This window comes from Nothobranchius furzeri, chromosome 5 (assembly GCF_043380555.1).
Source record: "Nothobranchius furzeri strain GRZ-AD chromosome 5, NfurGRZ-RIMD1, whole genome shotgun sequence".
In the NCBI taxonomy this organism is placed as follows: domain Eukaryota; kingdom Metazoa; phylum Chordata; class Actinopteri; order Cyprinodontiformes; family Nothobranchiidae; genus Nothobranchius; species Nothobranchius furzeri.
Genome location: NC_091745.1, coordinates 7,538,724 through 7,558,174, shown reverse-complemented (window position 1 = coordinate 7,558,174; position 19,451 = coordinate 7,538,724). Strand labels below are relative to the sequence as shown.

The following is a 19,451-nucleotide window of genomic DNA, read 5'->3' as shown; positions in this document are numbered from 1 at the left end:
ATTATGAGAATAAACTCCACTGAAAGTGCGTGTTGGGATTCTTTACCTGCTCAAAGAGGAAGAAATACTCTATACTGTCCACTGATATGCTGTCAGCATCCAGCAGGCAGTACAGCTTGAAACACAGTTTCCACCGGGATGTAGACTCCGCCTCTTTGGTGGTGAGGCTGCAAAATAAAAACAGGAAATAAATAATCTGGCAATCTATCCCCGCTCTGGTCAGGATTACTGCTGTTTGGTAATCTAACAGCTAATTTTAAACATGCAAAACGTTGATGGAAGATGCCGCTGCTGTAGAAGTGAACAAAATCCAACTATATATTTTTTCTAGCTGCCTTTGCTGACATGTTCCCTGAAAAACAGTGATAATGTTCAGCTCAGAAGCTCTGCTAGGCAAAGACAAACATCTGCCTGAGCTGCTCTGCAGCGACACATAAGATTGCATTTAGGTTAATTTCTCCGGCAGGCGGACATCACGCCTCACACTGTCTGCTCTTTCACAGGAGGAAGGGTGAGTTAATATTTAAAACCTGGTCAGGACGTCCGCAATCAGAGCGCTCCCCGAGACCGGCTGCTCCCACAGTGCATTCTGTTCATACAGTGCAAATGTGTTTTTGCTGTCCTGAAGGCCCAGCTTCTCTTGCATCCGTCGGACCACCTGACGAGAGGAAGAGGGACTTTCAGTCATCAAGAATCAAAACAGAGAAGATAGAATTTCAATTTTTACGGCTGTCAGGGCTTTAGAATGTCACTAGCCTCCAGACTCGAGATGAAACTTTAAACAAGAACATGTGAGCGAAATGGAAAAGACCGAGAAACGTCAAGTTTCCAAGTCTTATCCTGATAAATGCTCCCAAACCTCATTGGCGGTGGTGTGTGAGCTGATGTAGAGCTGGCAGGATCCAGGGCCAGGATAGTGCACAGTGCACAGCATCTCCTGTCGATTCATCAGCATCTGGATCTCATCCCAGGATGGCACACACTCCCGACATTTTGTCTTCTCTAAAGCCTCGCTGATGAAGGACGCATAGTTATCCATCTCCGATTCAGGACTCTGGCTCTGAATTCTGCAGCAAACCATGAAAGTTGAGGAGTTTGTGCAGTTCAAAGCAAATAAAAACAATTTGTTCACCACGATCTTAACTGTGACTCATAACCATGTTGAGTGCTTTGCTGCGATTTGGAACTTTTCGTCATTCGTTTTGATTCAGCTCCAGTGTGTATTTTCTTTGGATTTGGGAAAAGTTCAGGAATGAAAAATGTTCTCACTTCAGCTGTAAGAGGCTTAAAAGGCCCAGTATCCCTCAGTCCTTCAAACTTAATTAGAATGGCAAAGAAAACACTAGGCAGGTAGTGGACGAAACAGGAAGCGGGGTTTCCGCTGCTGTGAACCAGAGCCACCTGCCAATTCCTCCCAGTAGAGTGCAAGGTGTCTCCCGTTGTTTATTAAAACGCAAGACAGCCCAGGTGGAGAGTCACGCCTGACAAATCACGACTGTTAAAGGTGTGAAATACACTGTAAACACAGAGGAAAATAAACAAAACAAAAGCCGCCAGGCACACGGATGCCCACTCGTTCACTCCAACGTCCTGCTATCTCATAACTAAATAGCCACAGGGTGGGATTTGTCCTGCTGAAACACAATCAGGAATGTTCCACTGAGTCTCTGTGATCCTTCCTATCCTCTCCTCTCCTCAGCCCTTTCTGCTGCTTCCTGCTTACCCCCCCTCCCCCGGCTCTGCTTTCTTTCTCCTGGCCTACTCCCTCTGACAGCAGACATTCCCTGGGGGTTTCTCAGGGCACCGGAGGGGAGGTGGAGGCATGGAGGAAGAGGAGGAGGAGTGATTTTGGGCCCACTGCCCAGCTCCAGTCTCAGCTCTGCCCAGCTGCAGCCTCAGCGCTGATCCGGTGAGAGAGAAAGTGCGTGAGAGCGACAGCAAGACATATCAAAACACAGAGCCAGCCAGTTCCACAGTGTTATTCTGAATTACCGTTGCATGCAACTGTTCCATTAGCTAGAGGGCAATTCCCAGTGCAGAAATACAGATAGAAAGCTGCAGCGGTTTGATGGCACGGTGTTGAAAAACTCAGAGCAGAGCAGGAGATCAGCGCTGCTAACAACTTAGATTAGTATGCTTGACAGAGGGGCTAATTCGGACCTGCAAATCCAGCCTTTAAACTCTGAATCTTTCCGGGGGGGGGGGGGGGGGGGGGGGGGGGGGGGCATATTAACAATGTGAAGGCATATTTTGCTACTATATCTAAACTGGTGGTTAGAAAAACTGGCGCCAGCTTTTTGTCAGTCGTCTAGACTCATCTTTCTTGTACTGGTTCACCTTCACCTCCCAGATAAACCTGTTCCCAGTTGCAGGCTCCGCCCTCTCACCTCCAACCTGCTCTGATGTACGTTTGTTCCAACTAGTACTCATTAAAAAAATGTTTATTTTTCAATGTCGACTGACAACTGCAGCAGATTACCTCATGCTGTAGCGTTTTCCACCTGTCTTCTACACGTCAAATTTCCCCACATAGATGAGTCAGAACCAGAGGAAAAACGAAGAAAATCCCATGTTTTCCCTTTAATTATAACTAGGGGATGAGAACAGCTTTCTCCAAGGAGTTGGGTTTATAAGTTCATAAGTTTTGCGTGAATGCTGAAAAGGCCTGTGAAACAGTCTGGCTGCTGAAAGTAATCCCCAAGCTTGAGGAGTGCTCCTTTAAAACCAAATACACTCAACTGTTTTTGATCTGATGACCATTTTCTGGGTGTTTCTCACCTCTTGAGGTGGAATCGCAGGTATTTGAGCATGTTGGGTCCAGGCAGAAAGGTGCAGCTCATACAGGTGAGAAGCTGCCAGTAACGCAGATGTGCAGCAGTGTACGGGGAAGGTGTGTGGCTGGTCTGCTTCACTAGCTGACAGTAGACCTCATCGCGGAGGGGCCGCAGGTCCAGGCAGGTCTGCAGCACGCCCTGGATGATAGGAACCGGCTCCCGCACCAACTCCAGCTGCTGCAGGCAGTTGAAGAGCTTCACGGCCTCCTCTCGCACCGAGCCATAGCCTTTACCGTTGTGGTCTGAGGAGAAAGACCGGACAGTCAGACTGTTACCCTGTTACCCCAAAATTCCACTACCTCCGCTCCGGCATCTACTCCGCAGCAAAATCAATCCCGTTGTAGTCAATCAGAGCTGTTCCACTACTGCGGCCGTGCGGCGCAGTGCACCGCCCTCCGTTCCGCCATCCGGCAAAAATAGGATCGATTGTATTTTTGCCGGACGCCGGAGCACCTCCGCAGTCAATGGACAGAAATCACAACCGCCCAACAGGAAAGGGAGCAAACACAACTTCCTTTATTTCACAATAAATCGATAAGCAAAAGGCGTTTTTTGTTTCATATGCACAGGTTTAACAACTTTTAACAACTATCAATGGCGGTTGAACTTTAAATGCACAAAAATAAGCCATAAATACAGTTTCCACTATCAAAGTAGTCACACTTTGTTGATCCAAACACTGCTGATCTCTCAACACAAATGATGGGCAGATTAAACAGTTCATTTCGATGCTTCTCCCACACAACGGGTGTTTGGATCTAACTTCCACGTTTATTGCTCGGACTGTATCGCAAGATCTCGAAAATCCCGCGCATGCCTGTTTGCGCACCTCAGGTCTCCGCACCGGAGCGGAGCCGTTGTAGAGCGGGTATCAGTAAAAATTGAGTTCGGAAGCGAGCGGCTGCGGAAGGCGGGGGCGTAGCGGAGCGGAGGTAGTGGAATTATGGGGTTAATGGTAATATTTGAACATTAAAGCAGTATGAAGAATGACACCTTGTGGTCAAATTTGGGTACTGCAGCCCATGTTTTAAAACAGCCAAGCGAGTTATCTCAGCTGTTGCCAGCTATGGCCGTTAAGTTGTTGGTAATTGAAAAATCAGCTTGAAATATTTTAGAGCCGACTATTTGTTTCTAATTCACCGTAGGCACGGTTGGCTCGAAAATAGCCGCTAGCCTTCTTCACCCAAAATGATGTCGTGGCTTCTTTAGGGGTACAAAAAATACCTCCTGGGGCGCTGCGACCTCGGGTCGCTGCTGCTTTTTGCTGGCTGGTGTCTAATTACAGAAGCCGGCGCAGCTGTGAGTAGAATTTTCTGGCGCAAACTCAGAAGCCACACAGACTCACAGATTATAAACAGAAACTACATCCCTCTTTGGCTTTTTTAAGAGGAGAAAAATTGACAACCCCAGCCACCCGCGACGGGCATTTGTTCAAATGTAACCGTCCTTCCAACATGATTGAGACATTAAGACTCTTTTGTGATTATTTCACTGTAGAATTATCACCTATTGTACCTTTAAGTTTACGAAAACCGTTTATCATCTGTTTTGTGACATGACATCTAATCGTTGTGACCTAGTATGACAAACCAGCTGGAAGTACTTACATGTGTGCTCTAGACTTCCATAAGGGAAGGGCAGCAGAGGAGCATACAGCGGGCCCTGGGTGTACTTCAGGATGGGGTTGTGCTGGTAAATATGTTCTACAACCTCAGGATTGAACTTATTTTCCTGTGCACAAAAAGGACAACAACAAAACAAACAATATGTTATCCTCCTGAAGTTGACCTGAAAGTGGTCTGTTTGTGATCGTGTCTTTTAGGGTTTACCGGGGACAGTTCGACCCGATCATCATCAGGCTCTGGCAACGTCCAAAGCAACAGGAAGGTCAAGTGACAACCTATCAACCCATACTTGAATGACAGACATGCTATACTTTATGCACCGGTGTCAATGAGTTTACTGTGCGTGTGTTTATGTCTTTGACTGTCTGTGTGGAAAGATGCCTCCCAGCTCTGCAGATGGCTCCCATGCAACTGCCCTCACAGCACCTGTTGCTCATTAGCAGCATTGCGCCAGTTCTGGCTCGTTCCTGACTCTGCAACTCTTCCAAACGCTCTACCCTCTCTGTCTTGCTGCAAGCGGAGTCGGCTTTTCTCATCCTGACAAATTCTTCTGTTTGAAATGTGAGAATGGGATCCTGACAACAGCATCACAGCATCAGAGGACGATCAGAAGAGTTGCGAGAAAAGGAGTTGTTTTCCAAACTAAAATGACACTTCCCTGTTAATGTGGTAAATATGAAGTTTTTGGTCTATGTTGGTCTAAAGTTAAAGTCCCATTAGTCATCATCACACACTGGTGAAATTTATCTCTGCATTTGACCCATCCGTGAGCTGCGGCAGTGGCTGTGCTCGGGAACTATTTGGTGGTTTAATCCCCCAATCCAAGCCCTTAAAGCTGAGGGTCAAGCAGGGAGGCATTGGATCCCATTGTTAAAGTCTGTGGTATGACCTGCCTGGGACTTTAACCTCGATGCTCCCAGTCTCAGGGAGGACGCTCTACCACTAGGCCACTGAGGTTGTTGAAATAGATAAATTAGCTTGATATATTTTAGAGCCAACTATTTCTAATTCATTGTTAGCATTGTTGGCTCAACATTAGTCGCTAGCCTTCTTCACCCAAAATTAAGAGTAAAACAAAATTATTTTGAGGCCTCTTAGGGGACAAAAAATACCTTATAACAATGTTTTTTTTAAATTTCAACAAACTTCTAAGCCTATTAATAGAGTGTCCGCCCTGAGACTGGGAGATCGGGGTTCAAAATAGTGATGCACTGATATAAAATGCTTGGGCCGATACCAATATTAAGATCACCGTTGTGGCCGATGACCGATTGACTGACATTAATTCTTCTAAAATCAGCAGATTTTGTATAGAATGAAAGTTATTAAAGCTGAATTTACATTATTATGTACACACACCACACACATTTACGCATCTGAGATGATTACAATCACTGTCACGTGACTAAAAAAATACACACCACCCCCCGTCACCCTCTATAACAGATAAACAAATGGAAACAAGATGGAAAAAATATTGGTTGTTAATATTGGCCCGGTTTTATTTATCGGACCGATATGTTAAAAAATTTACTAACATCGGCCGATACCGATATTGATGCCGATATATTGTGCATCTTTAGTTCAAATCCCAGGCAGGTCATACCAAGACTTTAATAATGGGACCCAATGCCTCCCTGCTTGACACTCAGCTTTAAGGGTTTGGATTGGGGGATTAAACCACCAAATAGTTCCTGAACGCAGCCACTGCTGCAGCTCACGGATGGATCAAATGCGGAGATGAATTTTACTAGTGTGTGGTGATGATGACTAATGGGACTTTAACTTTAGACCAACATAGACCAAAAACTACAAATTTTCCCACATTAATAGGGAAGTGCCATTTTAGTTTGGAAAACAAGTCCTTTTCTTGCAACTCTTCTGATCGTCCTCTGATGTTGTGATGCTGTTGTCAGGATCCCATTCTCACATTTCAAACGGAAGAATTTGTCAGGATGAGAAAAGCTGGCTCCTTGCAGTGAGACAGAGAAGGTAGAGCGTTTGGAAGAGTTGCAGAGTCAGGAACGAGCCAGAACTGGCGCAATACTGCTAACGAGCAACAGGTGCTTCTAATTGTGACTCTTAAACAGTTTCTAAATAAATTCAAACTGTTTCTCTGTTTCTACATACCAGGTTTCCCAAATATCAGTTTCTCAATTGTTTTTACTAAGACAAAAATAAAGTGGTAGGTAGGAAGTTCCCAACATCCAGGTTTTAATAGAGTCAAGCAGGTGTGTAGCAGCTGCAGCTTAGACATCTCATGGGGCTTAAAGAAGATGGACAGTTGGATGTCATCTGCGTAACGATGGTAGGAGATTCCTTTAAGCTCAGGTAGAAGAAGCAGATAGAGGAGGAAGAGTAGAGGCCCCAGCATAGAACCTTGCGGGACACCATGAGCGAGGTCTAGATAGGGTCTAGAGGGGCAGCAGTAGCTCAACAGGTTGAGCGGGTTGTCCAGTAATCGGAAGGTTGGAGGTTCGATCCCGGCTCCGGACAGAGAATTCTGCTGTTATGACTGGTGGCGCCTGTGCTCGGCAGCCTCGCCTCTGTCAGTGCACCCCAGGGCAGCTGTGGCTACATCGTAGCTCATCACCATCAGTGTGTGAATGTGTGTGAATGGATGAATGATACACTGTAGTGTAAAGCGCTTTGGAGTCCTTACTCTGAGAGGCGCTATACAAGTGCGGGTCATGTTCATCCAATGACTTCTTCCTGTAAATTTCATTTAAATTATTTCTGTGCTTAATGAGACATTTGGACAGCACACCAGCTGTACGCACAGCAGCAGGTGATAAAAACAAGATGAGTATCGGACACTATCAGTTACGGGTAAACCACTCTCAAGTAGTTTTTTCACAGGATGTTATTTGTTGAGAGACACAGAGACAGTGTTAAAGCTCCAAACAAATTCATTTGTTCCTTTTGCTGCCTCACATGATCATTTCACTTAATTCAACCTAAATATTTACAAACCATTTTTGAGAATTGTTTGCCTACAAACTATTTTTATTCTGGCCATCTGTAAAACGACCTCATCACCTATGTTTTTAGCTTAATTTCTAACAATAATGCTGAGTGTAAAACAGTAAGCTAAACTTCATCAGATTTTGACTTTTTAATCCACCCATGGAAGAAAATGTATGTGTCTTGGTCATTCTTTCTTCGTGTCAAAGCATAGGGAGGACTTATCAAAAGTAAAAACTGAAATAAAAAGACTGAAGAGCAGTTTAAAAGCAGCCTCCTTTAAGCTCCTTCAAAATATAGACATGGCCCCTCCTGGCAAAGCAGACAGTGGTCGATAAAGGCAAGTAGATTAACCACTTTCTCTGAGATTAGGGACTCTCGTTGAGAGATTACTGAGACAGGAGGCCAGGCATGGGGCTGTTTATCTGGTACTAATGCCTTTTGCCAAGCCCTCTCCCACCTCCTCTGCCAAAACTGCCCCTTTTTTCACCTCAAGGGTAGACTGATGCAAGACCACTTCTGTCTGCTCAATGCGATTCCTGCACACCATGTTTTCCAGCAGCTCCTGTTCTAAAAATACAGCTATGCTATAGAAAACAAAATGTGTCTCATCTATTCTGCGAGGATTACTGACTGGAATCGCGGTTATCGTACGGCTACCAGTGTGTTTTCGTAATCTGTCTAAGTGAGATGACAAAAAAAAACAAGCCCATTCAAAAGAAAAACGCAACAAGAGTAAACTTTGGACTTCCAGCCAAGTGTGGCCGTGTGGTTTCCGTGGCAACAGAGTGGGTGAATAATATACAGTCTGACGACTGTGTTTGGTGGCTCTTAACGCAGGTAGTTTGTCAGAAACTGTGTGTGTTTGTGTGCTTTAATACTGCCCACCTCAATGTCTCGAATCAAAAGCTGTGTTGGCGTTTCCACGGGGGATTTGGTGTCAATGATTTTCTGGATGGCACAAGCCCAGTGCACAGCTTCATTGAAGTGCTTGGTGTACAGCCTGTAGCAGTGTTTCCGTCCATAAACAGTAATGCTCCAATAACCTGAGGGAAAGAAAAGGTCACTATTCAAAGTGCAACTGATCTGCGAGTGTATTTTAAGTAAACAGGAAAGAAAACTGCAGGGGACGCCTGGAAAAAAACAAAAAAGTCAGCCTCCAACTCCTATTCCCCAACTTCCTTTCTTGGTTTCATTAAGGATCAAAGGTCAGAGTGAGCGAAATCTCAAGTCCCACCAAAACCAAACAAGAACAGTTCTCCTGCAGTGAGTCTCATCTTGGATAACACACAATAAAAGTGAAAGAAAAGCACACTTCCTCCTTGTGCAGAGGAAGTTGTAGATATACCCCTGGTAGCCTGACTTGATCTGCAGCAGCACGGCTGTTATCAGACTTTCCTGCTACGTGACTTGGCTCCACACCACTCTAAGTTCTTGGAGAAGAATACATTCAAAATGATTATGCTTTTATTGCTGGTTACTGAGTTTTAATTGCAGATATGCTCACATGTTTGTAGTGCAGTTTTCATTTGGTGTCCTTAGATTAACGCTGCTGTAAATGGGTCAATGATACCACAAAATCAGCCAACCAGGGGAACTTGGCAACAATCAGAAAATACACAGAGGAAGTAAGAATTTCACACAGCTATTTAGTGACAAATTTAAACCTATTCTGGTGTGAAAACGTCTGTGACTGTTATGACAAAGCACATTCCTGTCCAGAAAAGTCCCCAAAATATGGTCTGTAGAAACTTTGTTTGGATTTATGGAGTGATTTAAACATTTTAATCTATTTTAAGTTTTCCACGGAGGCACACACAGACAGACTTTGAGGGAAATGTGTAAACATAAAGTTAACCAGATCAGTTATCCTTGTGTGACGCAACAAAATGTTCCTCCTGGCCCTTCAACTCTTTTTCTTTTGTTCATCCCAAAAGGGAAGCTTCCTACTCATAAGGAACCAACCATAAACCATGGTTCTGGACAACAATGGGACTTTCCAAACATACTCTGATGTATCACACACTTCGGCAGGAAATGTGGACCAGGGGACAACACTCGACTATCAACGAAACCAGAAAAAAAAACCTCCTGGTTTTTTTTTTAATTCTAAATTTGATGTCAGATATGGAATTAAAGTGGCGTTGGCTAAGCTAAAGAGATTACAGGAAATTCTTCATGACTATGAGCTTCAGCCCTTTGGTCTGTGCTTTATGAATATGTACGCTCACCTGTCTCTTTGTACGTCTGCTTGTCTGGCCAAATGACGGAGCAGAGGCTGGTGAGGACCAGTGTGCCAAGTCTGCGAGCGCCTTTCTCCGGTCCGCTGAAATAGTCCAGAGAATCTTGGCTCAGCACAAACCAGTACCGGCGATGTTTTATCCAGCTGCCTCGTACCTCCCGCAAGAGCCAACCTTTAAATAAGACACATACCAGCATCATTAGACAGCTGAGCTTCAAAATGAAATAACATCACTTGTTAATATTTTAATAAACTTTTATTTCACTTTTGTATTTGTTGGTACACACATTATACACTGCCTGGTCAAAAAATAAAAAAGTTAACAACTGGATGTAAGTAAATAGGTACAAGCCTCTTATTGGATAATTACTGCATGGGTGAATATCCTTCAGCTAGCAACAAGTTATTTAACCCCAACTGATGCAATGAGCAGCTTCTCATTTCTTTAACAGCCATGTTGGAAGACACATCTGGTGGCCAGGGAAAAGATGTTAGCCTGTCTGAGAAGGGTCAGATCATTCGTTCACCACAGAGTCCAGACCTGAACCCCATTGAGAATCATTGGGATGTGCTGGAGACGGCTTCCTGCAGCGGTCAGACTCTACCGTCGTCAACGCAAGATCTTGGTGAAACATTAATGCAACACTGGATGGAAATAATTATTGTGACACTGCAGAAGCTGATTCAAACAATGCCACAGCGACTATGTGATGTAATCAAAGCTAAAGGCGGTCCAAATAATATTAGAGTGTGAGATCTTTTTTTTTTTAGGTGGAGACTCGTTTTTGGCAGGAGAATGGATTTACATTTAATGAAGCTAGAAGTCAACTCAAACTACAACCACGAGCCAGAGCTGTGTGTGTCTTTTGAGTCATTATTCCATTGAAGGACTCATGACCTACCATACAGACCAAGCTTTAGGACACTGGGCAGTCCTCGCTCCAGAATCCCTCAATTGTCCTGAGATTTCATTGAACCCTCAACAGATTCAATCAATCTTTTCTTTAATTGTTTTAGCTGATGTGACCAGCAGAAAAATCTCCAGCTTTGTCTCATTTGTTTAAAGGACATCCTCCCAGCTTTGTGGCTTGTTATTTTGATTTGAACAGTCTCACATTTTTGCACTCCGTGATCATCTTCCATTAAGCCTACTTTGGTTCAAACAGGGGTGGTGCCATTTGATACCGATGTGTCTTGGACTTTGAGTTCACCTCTAATCTTTTGGAAATTGGCATGTGCACTTTGGAAATCATTGAGTGACTATAGTCAGAAGATCCTTGAGCTGCTTGGGGATGGTCTTCTAGTTTTTACCTTTAAAGATGTGGAACACTTGTTTAATCAATACAGTTGCAGTGGTCTAATAGGAATGAATGCCTTGTACAAGGGTGAGAGCTGAAGCACATATATCAGCAGAGTATTCAGCTGGAGGAGAACGTAGCTAAAGACGACAGGATTTGGAGTCTTAGTTCTGGAGATTTGAACATCTTGCCTTGAATAACAGCAGTTGTTGCTAATGCTAACAATTAGCTTCTATTAGCAGAGACGTTCTCTGCTGTTTCCTGGACGCTAAACCACCAATAGCCTTTTCCGTCATGAGTCAAGATTGGCGAGTCCTTGAATGTTCACTGACTTTGTGACATAGATCTGTCAGGCTTTTTCAAATCCTAGAGTTTCACTGTCTATTTTCTACCAGACGCTAACGCAGGGGATAGGTGTAGGAGACTATTTTAATGTCCACTATTATTACTATAATGTAGGAGATGGATTATAATCAGAAAAAAAATCATTAAAAATGTTTTTATCAGCGTTCCACACCTTTAATGGTTATTTCTGACAATAATTGGTAACTTTGGGTTTTCCATAGATGCTCGGATTTAAAAATCCTGACTGATCTACGTCGACTTACAAGGCAATCATCCCTACTAGAGACCAATATGGTGGTCAATTAGTCTGTCTGATATCCTTTAGCTTACTGTGTTCCAGGTTCAATGTGGTACACACCACACAACATTGTGACTACGTTCACCCAGTCAGATTTAATAATAGGAAGCCTAAGTCTCGTCCCTTTTCGGTCGGCTCATGGGTCCCCGGAAGTATGAAAAAATGAATGCGAGTCAATGGGGCCAAAAGAGCTATTTTCTAATCTGCTTTGCCTTACGCGCTGGATCGCATGGCTTCAAAACGCATCTTTAAAATTCACAGATATCATATGTGACATCCATGGAACATAACAAGCGGAATTGAAAATAGCGTTTTTAGCCCCATTGACTTGCATTCATTTTTCGTTCTTCCGGGGACCCATGATCTGGAAGTAGATGGGCGTGACTTGGGCTCCCTAATATGTACCCATAATGCAAAATGATCAACATCTGAAGCTGACACAGAAGATTCCATTTCCTTTTAAGTGCCAATGGGTATCCAAGTATAAAATCTACAGATCAATGTGTTTGTTACAACACTGAAAGGAAAAACACCAACATTATAGATCAAAAGGTGACATTAACTTGTTTTAGAAATACACACAATAATAACAAAGTAAAGTCAGAAAGGTTTCTAGGTAATCATGCAAAAAGAGGGAAGTGAGTTAACAAAAGCTTCCATACCATGTCTTCACTGAGGAAAAATCCCCAAGGTATGCGACTATCCATAAAGTTTCCTCAGTCTGTGTGACTGCCTTATTGGGGTAACTGCTAGGGGATAAAAATACAGCCTGCTAATGGCAGAGGCATTAAGTGCTGCTCGCTGCCAACATAATTACCACTTTTGAGGTTGACAGAGTTAGAAAAGGGGAGACGGTTACTGGAGCAGTTTGATAGAGAAGCAGCAGCCATGTTAGCAGGCATGCTTTCTGTAACGTCTCTACAATGAGATACTGTTTAGCTTCTGAGGGTTTGATTGCATCAACCCAGATCCACTGTTCCCAGACAGTGAACTTTTCCCCTCTCAGTCACAAACGCAGATTGTTTCTTTTAAGTGTTTAATCTTGGGGAAATACCCTAGTGTTTAAGTGCTGCTTATAGTCAAACTGTGTAAAAAGTCCTGGCGGTCAGATCTTCGTGGCAGACCACCTGGAGTAGCACTCGGACAGGGTTTATTCTGGCACTGAAACAAATGCAGGCTGATTTTATGTGGGTGCACATGGGTTGGGAGTAGTTTTAAAGGAACAATTAAAAAAATATACCATCAGCTTCCAACCCTGTAAAAACTGTAATGACGCCACAACAGCATCACGACTTCCTCTGTGGTTAGCAAGCTGCAAGCCACCTGCCAGCCAAGCGCTCGTTTCACCAGCATCTCTCTTCCCCCTTCTCTCACTCTCTTCCTACTTACTTTCATCTGCCCAATCCCTCCTCTCACCCTTCACTTTAACCTTGCTCAAGTGTGGTTTTCCCAGTGAGCACAAGGATCTCTGCTTTGCTGCTGGGTTATACCAGGGTCCTCCACTCATTATGTGCTTTCGCATTTCGCAATAGAACACCACTGATGTGAGAGGTTCACCGCTTAGTAAAATCAGAGAAGGAGAAACAGCCGGCTGCTACCACTTCAACTTTAGGACAAACTACCAGAGTCCCAAAAAGAAAAACGCCATTTGAAGTCATGGACAACAAAATAGGTTTGAACTTAGAAAACGGCAACTGGTGTTTAGCCCTCTCTCGTTTCCTCTGGCAATGCGGGGTCCAGTATCCGGCGGACGTGGCCCAGGGATGTTAACCAATGAGAAGGGTGAGAGTTCTGTGACCGTGTTTGTGTTTAAAAGTTAGCTTGTTTTGACATTGGAGCTTTAACAAATAATGTGATCATCAACTGGTTTAAACGGATAAATACATGTCTAAGTGCTGAGCTTGCTGACTGACTGGATGTGGGGCAGTCATGCCATACAGGTTATCTGTATTAGAACACTAAAGGAAGGGCGTGGCTGCCGCCCTGACGCCTCTGTCACAGACAGATGATGTCCCACAGATGCTGCTCATTTGAGGAACTTTAAGCAGAGAGATAAGGAAAGTCAAAGAGGAGTCAGAAAGAGCAGAAAAGTCTCCAGACTCCCTGTGTACCCCTCTCATGGCATTCCATCTGGATCCCATCTATGTAGTCTGCTAATGTTTCCCCTGGGGGCCACGACTCGCCCTTAATTTGTTTCATTTGTGACCCTTGACCTCTCAGTGCCCTGCCCCCTCTAACATGGATGAGGAAACAATCTCTCTCTGTACTATTTTTTTTTACTGCAGGCCTCCTGCTAATCTATGAACACTTAGTTATTGTTTCATGCACTTAATGTTGTGTAAAGCTCTAATGAAATATGATTGTTAAACATAAAAGTGCACCATACATTAAGGTTCAGCTCATCAATGCATTCATGAATTCATGTGAAAGGAAGTTTGATTAAACTTGCTGCAGGAATTTCACTGAAATGGAAAGAAAAGTAAATTCAGGGAAACATTTTAAATCTCTGATCAGATCAGGAATCAAAGCTGAAGGACTGGGTGGAGATCTTAAGTTGAGTAAAAATGGGAATTGTTTGTTTATTTTTATTTTTAACCCCCCCCCCCCCCCCCCATTTAAAAAAAATAATAAAAATAAAAATGAATTGAAACAAAGCAGACATCATACATGTTGTGTTTTTGTATTATGTCCTGTCACAGGACATAATACAAAAACACAACATGTATGATTTAAAATAAGAGTTCCTAAAAATGCTAACGCAACTAAATAAGTAACTCAAATGATTTATCAAATAATGCAAATAAAAACAAGCAAAAAATAAATAAAATAAAGTTGGAACTTTGAAAGATGAGTATTTCTAAAACTAGACCAGAACTTTACAAGTGTTTGTATTAAAGCTGCTGACTGAACCGTTTCTCTTTTTGGATCAGACATACCCAGACAGCTAAGCTGCAGTTTACTGGAGCATGCGAAGCTGTGCATCATGTGACGAGTAATTTTAACTGTAAATCAACAAAGGAATGTCAATAAACCAATGTCAACATCTCTTTCTGTCACCAGTCCATGTCTATTACAATTCATCCTCACATCATCAGTCTATATCTGCAGTGGCCTATTTTAGATAGTGGGGCAACATTCACCCCACGTAGCCTCAGGAAGTCATGCTGAAAAAAGAAAAAGAGAGAAACACACACAAACTAGGTAAAAGGCTCTAATGGAAGCCTTCTTAAAAACACATTCTTGTGCTCCGAATAGAGGAGAAATGAGAGGGATTATCTAACGCCCTCAGGTGTCCTTTAGTTGGGGCTCCTGTAATAACGTGGTTTGGTGAACAGTGAAGCATGGTGGAAAAGTGCAAAAAGCTACAACCAGGACAGCGGGGCATGAAAAACGGCTCAGAAGAACTGTGTGAGAAACATCGAGTGGGCACCAAATCAGAGAGGAACACGGGGCATGAGGCACAGCAACAGGAGTCAGAATTAGGCAATGTGGCTGTCGCTGCTCCAAAAAGGACAGAACAAACCCCAGCAGAGGCATTTTGCTGCCCTGTTTCAGCAGGCCAAGAAGAAAAGAGAAAACGGATTACACAGATGCATCTCATGAGATCATTCCTGAAAAGTATGCAAGATGAAGCTGCTGATGCCAGTAGCTGTGCACCACATGTGGTCACAGAGGGGTTAGCGGCAGGGCAGCGGCCCAGCGTGCAGCTGCAACAGGAGACGGTTTGGACAATGCATGATATTTAATCACACTAGGAAGCACAGAAAAGTGATAATCTACTAACAAAAACAGATTATTTAGTATTAAATGAAGATGTGATTTGTTTTCAATCATTCTGTGCTCTTGTCAACTGCATAAAAATGTTCTTCCAGTTTCAGGAGTTGTTGATTTAGTTTGACCAACAGTCCGAAGGTGAAAGGTGTTTGATCAGCATCAGTGTGGCGAAGCAATAACAGCTTGTGTACATGACTCTTCAACAGTTTCACCCTTTCACTTAACTGGCGACCATTTTCTGTCTATTGGTGAATTATTTTGTCACAACAATACTGAATCCGGTCACTGGCCTGATTGTTTCAGTTAAGAGCATTGATCTAAGGAAGATTAGTCATGTTGGTGTGTTGCATTGTGTTTGTTGTTCAAGTGTGACCCACCTTTCACCAACAGCTCAGGCTCTTCCTCCAGTCCCATCTCATTCTCCTCAGTGATCGGTTTCTTCATCTTGACAGGTGACTGTGAGATAGTGTGCCTGTGCAGGACAGCAGATGGAGAATGTAAATAACTGAGCTCAAACCTTCCTCTGAAATCTCCCCAGCACGGGGATGGACAGCTACTGTAATTGGCTCAGGGACTCTGCTGGCAGTGACTCCATGCCAACTACGAGTCACGTAGGGGAGACTGGAAGAAGTGCCACAAATATCTGCTCCCATGCATTTTCCCACTTTCCCTCCCTAGCAGCACGCACAGCCTGCTAACAAACACTGATACGCGCCGAGCCACTGTGGACAGCTCAGCTATCTTTCATCACGTTGGCTGGCGAGCTGAGCGGGCGACTGAAAATAAACGTGACAGGGTGACGCCGGCCTGACTCCCAGCCAGCCAGCAGAGGAAGGCAAAAGGTTCAAAAGGTCAGTCTTGGATAGTTGAAACCATAAACATCAAAAAACATCTATAAATCTGCTGAATTGATGTTCTTCATGTTTGTGTCCTATCATAAAGCAGCGAATGCAGCAATTTTAGCATTTAGCAGCTCTCCAGCTTCTGGTCTCACAACTATAAAGTCCAATTATCTCCAGTTGAGGCCCGTTTCCATTCTATTAGATATTTGAGAGAGGTTTACCAGTGTTTATTTATTTATCTAATAGCTCATTTATTTTCTCTTTCCAGGGTCTAAATGTCAGGTGTTGGACAACCCCTCCTTCCTTCCTGTCCTCCTCCTCTTCACCCAACATCCTCCTGGGACCACAGCAGAGGAAATGCATTAAGTTTAGCCTCCCAAGGTTATCGGCCTCTAGTTACCTGTGCTTTTGTCGGCTGATTCATGTCAGTATTGATCCGATCATTCCAGGAGGTTCCTCCTCACGGAAGGCAACAATAATCAATAAGTCTCAATAAAGCTTTATCTGCTTTGACTCAGCTTACATGGCTACAGAAGCCTTTGCTGTGTTTTACTCTGAACTCTAAGCTGAGAGTGTCTACAACAAGGTTTATCTGGTTCAACTCTGTGGCACTGGTTCCCAAAGGCACTCTGATCTCTTTATGACATCATTTTGCTGTTGATGTTTCCAACTTTCTGGTATCTTCAAGTAGAGTTTATAAAAGTTAGTGCCTGGATTTATAGAAGTTTAGCTTCGGCGACATTTTGTGCCCAAAGAATGTTGTATGACCAGGTTATTCACGATGTTCATGATGACACGGACTTATTCCAAGATGACAATGCCAGGACTCATCGGGCTCAAATAGTGAAAGAGTGGTTCAGTTCAATTCAATTCACGTTCGTTTATAAAACGCCAAATCACGACAAGAGTCGTCTCGAGCCACTTCACATAACAAACATTCAAATACAGGTCAGTTCATTTAGGGCTGGGCGATATGGTCTCAAATCGACACTGCGATATAATCTGAAGCATGCGCGGTAACGATATATATTGAGATATATTTTTTCTTCTGTTTATAGATGTCAAAATGACATGCTATTAAATATCCTCATGTGGCAAATACATGCCACTTGAAGCATATAGGCCTCCTCCTCCTCCGCCCACTCCATGCTTGCAGTCACCGCCATTCTGTTGCCCCAATGTCAGCAGGGTGCACATCTTAGTGACGTCATGTGTTATCGTGATATTGCAGTATTGCGATATAGCCAAAAACTCTATCATTACCCAATTTTATATCATTTCTACCTTGTATTGTTTATATTGCTCACCCCTAAGTTCATTAAGCCAATCAGAAAAAATGTTTCCTACCCAGCAAATTATACCAAGTCACTGACCGTTGTCAGTGACTTTACAGCAATCCTCATACTAAGCAAGCATTTAGCGACAGTGGAGAGGAAAACTTCCTTTTAACAGGAAGAAACCTGTCAGGGAGTATGAGACATCTTTTTCACACATGGATTGGCCACCACAGAGTTCAGACCTTAACCCCATTGAGAATCTTTGGGATCTGCTGGAGAAGGCTTTGTGCAGCAGTCAGACTCTACCATCATCAAGATCTTGGTGAAAAAGTAATGCAACACTGGTAGAAAATAAATCTTGTGACATTGCAGAAGTGTACAGAAACAATGCTACAGCGAATGTGCGCCGTAATTAAAAGCTAAAAGCGGTCTAACAACATATGTTTGTGTGTGACTCTTTTAGGTGACAACTATTTTTTGGCATCCATCCATCCATCCATTCTCACTAGGGTCATAGAGAACTGGGTCTAACTCCAACATAATCGAGCAGAAGTGGGTCATTCTGGACAAGTCTCCAGTCCATCTAAAGACCTCAGAGAGACAAAGAACCAGTTTCAAACCTAGAGACAATTACAAGTCTCTAATCAGCATGACATGAATATTTTTGATTTGTGGGAGGAAACCGGAGCACCTGGAGAAAACCCATGCATGAATGCAAGGCCGGATTAACCATATGGGCAACTGGGCAATTGCCCAGGGCCCACAAACTCTAAAGGGCCCAGGCCCAGGGCAGCAAGGGCACGAGCAAAATACTGTATCTGCAATCTCCCGCTTTATATTAAACTAGGGTGACCATACGTCCTCTTTTCCCCGGACATGTCCACTTTTCACTCTCTGTCCGGGCGTCGGGGGGTGGGGGGGTGTTCTTGTATTGATGAAAATGTCTGGTTTTTCATCCAGGAGCAGGGATCGAATTATGGGGGAGCAGGAAAAAACGTTTTCTACCTATATTACATCATTTTTGGACTCTTTTCAGCAGAGAGCACATATAGCGATGATCGTTGTTGCAGCGCTCCAGGCTGCTGCGTCCAGCGCACGGTCCATTCTCAAAGTGGCGCAACCAAAAAACTATAATTAACACACGATCGTTCATGTCCGCACATGTTCTCTACTTTCTGTCTTATCTGTGCCTGAAGCGCTCTGCCACTGCGGAGCTCATCACCTGTGCTGCGGTGATTTCACCTCACTGACGCAGCATCGAAACACGTTCTCCGCTTTGCGGTCAGGAGATCCCTTTGATCTTCTCTAAAGTAACTGATGAGGTGAAAAAGTAAGAATCCAGGCAGTTTTTCTGGAGAGTTTAGAGGAGATGCAGGAAGATGAGAGACAGACAGGACAGGAAAATAGTTAAATAAAAACAAGAAAACAAAGTAAAATGTCGGTAGATTTATCTCCACTACGCATTTTTACCTGTATAAAGCAATAAGTTACACACATGTCATATTTATACATCAGACAAAGTTCAGATCACCTTCAAAACTCAATCACACAGCCAGGGCCGTTTCAAGACATTTTGGGGGCCAAGGCAAAATGCCCCTGATGCTGTAGTAAAACAAAAGGTATAATAATTTATTATTAATAAAACCTTGTTGCAGCACTAAAGCAGAAAAATGAGATTTTGCAATAAATATGCAAAATATTTATATATGAATTGTTTTAGAGCCCTTTTATTGGCAGAATCTGATATTAATTTAGTTCCTACAAAAAAAAATGGGTCCCAACGTGGTTTGTGTGGCGCTGCCATAGTGTGACGTCATAGGCACAGATCCCCTGTCCTCTTTTTTGGAAATGGAAATATGGTCACCCTATATTAAACAAACTGCCCACCCGGGCTTTTGCGCTGCACAGAGACGCTTCGCTGCCTATGACTTTGAACGTCAGTTGAGAGTCAG

General features: G+C 43.5%; 1 protein-coding gene across 1 annotated transcript in view; it reads right to left on the bottom strand.

The window, feature by feature from the left end:
* The window catches only part of plekhh3 (pleckstrin homology, MyTH4 and FERM domain containing H3), a 47,535-nt gene that overhangs the window by 2,539 nt on the left and 25,545 nt on the right, over nucleotides 1–19,451 (bottom strand). The window contains exons 3-10 of the mRNA XM_015948679.3: nucleotides 15,758–15,852; nucleotides 9,655–9,837; nucleotides 8,312–8,469; nucleotides 4,442–4,565; nucleotides 2,779–3,076; nucleotides 860–1,067; nucleotides 531–658; nucleotides 47–167 (exon numbers count right to left, since the gene is read on the bottom strand). Coding sequence (XP_015804165.3) covers nucleotides 47–167; nucleotides 531–658; nucleotides 860–1,067; nucleotides 2,779–3,076; nucleotides 4,442–4,565; nucleotides 8,312–8,469; nucleotides 9,655–9,837; nucleotides 15,758–15,852 — 1,315 coding nt within the window. The remainder of the gene's footprint in view (nucleotides 1–46; nucleotides 168–530; nucleotides 659–859; nucleotides 1,068–2,778; nucleotides 3,077–4,441; nucleotides 4,566–8,311; nucleotides 8,470–9,654; nucleotides 9,838–15,757; nucleotides 15,853–19,451) is intronic.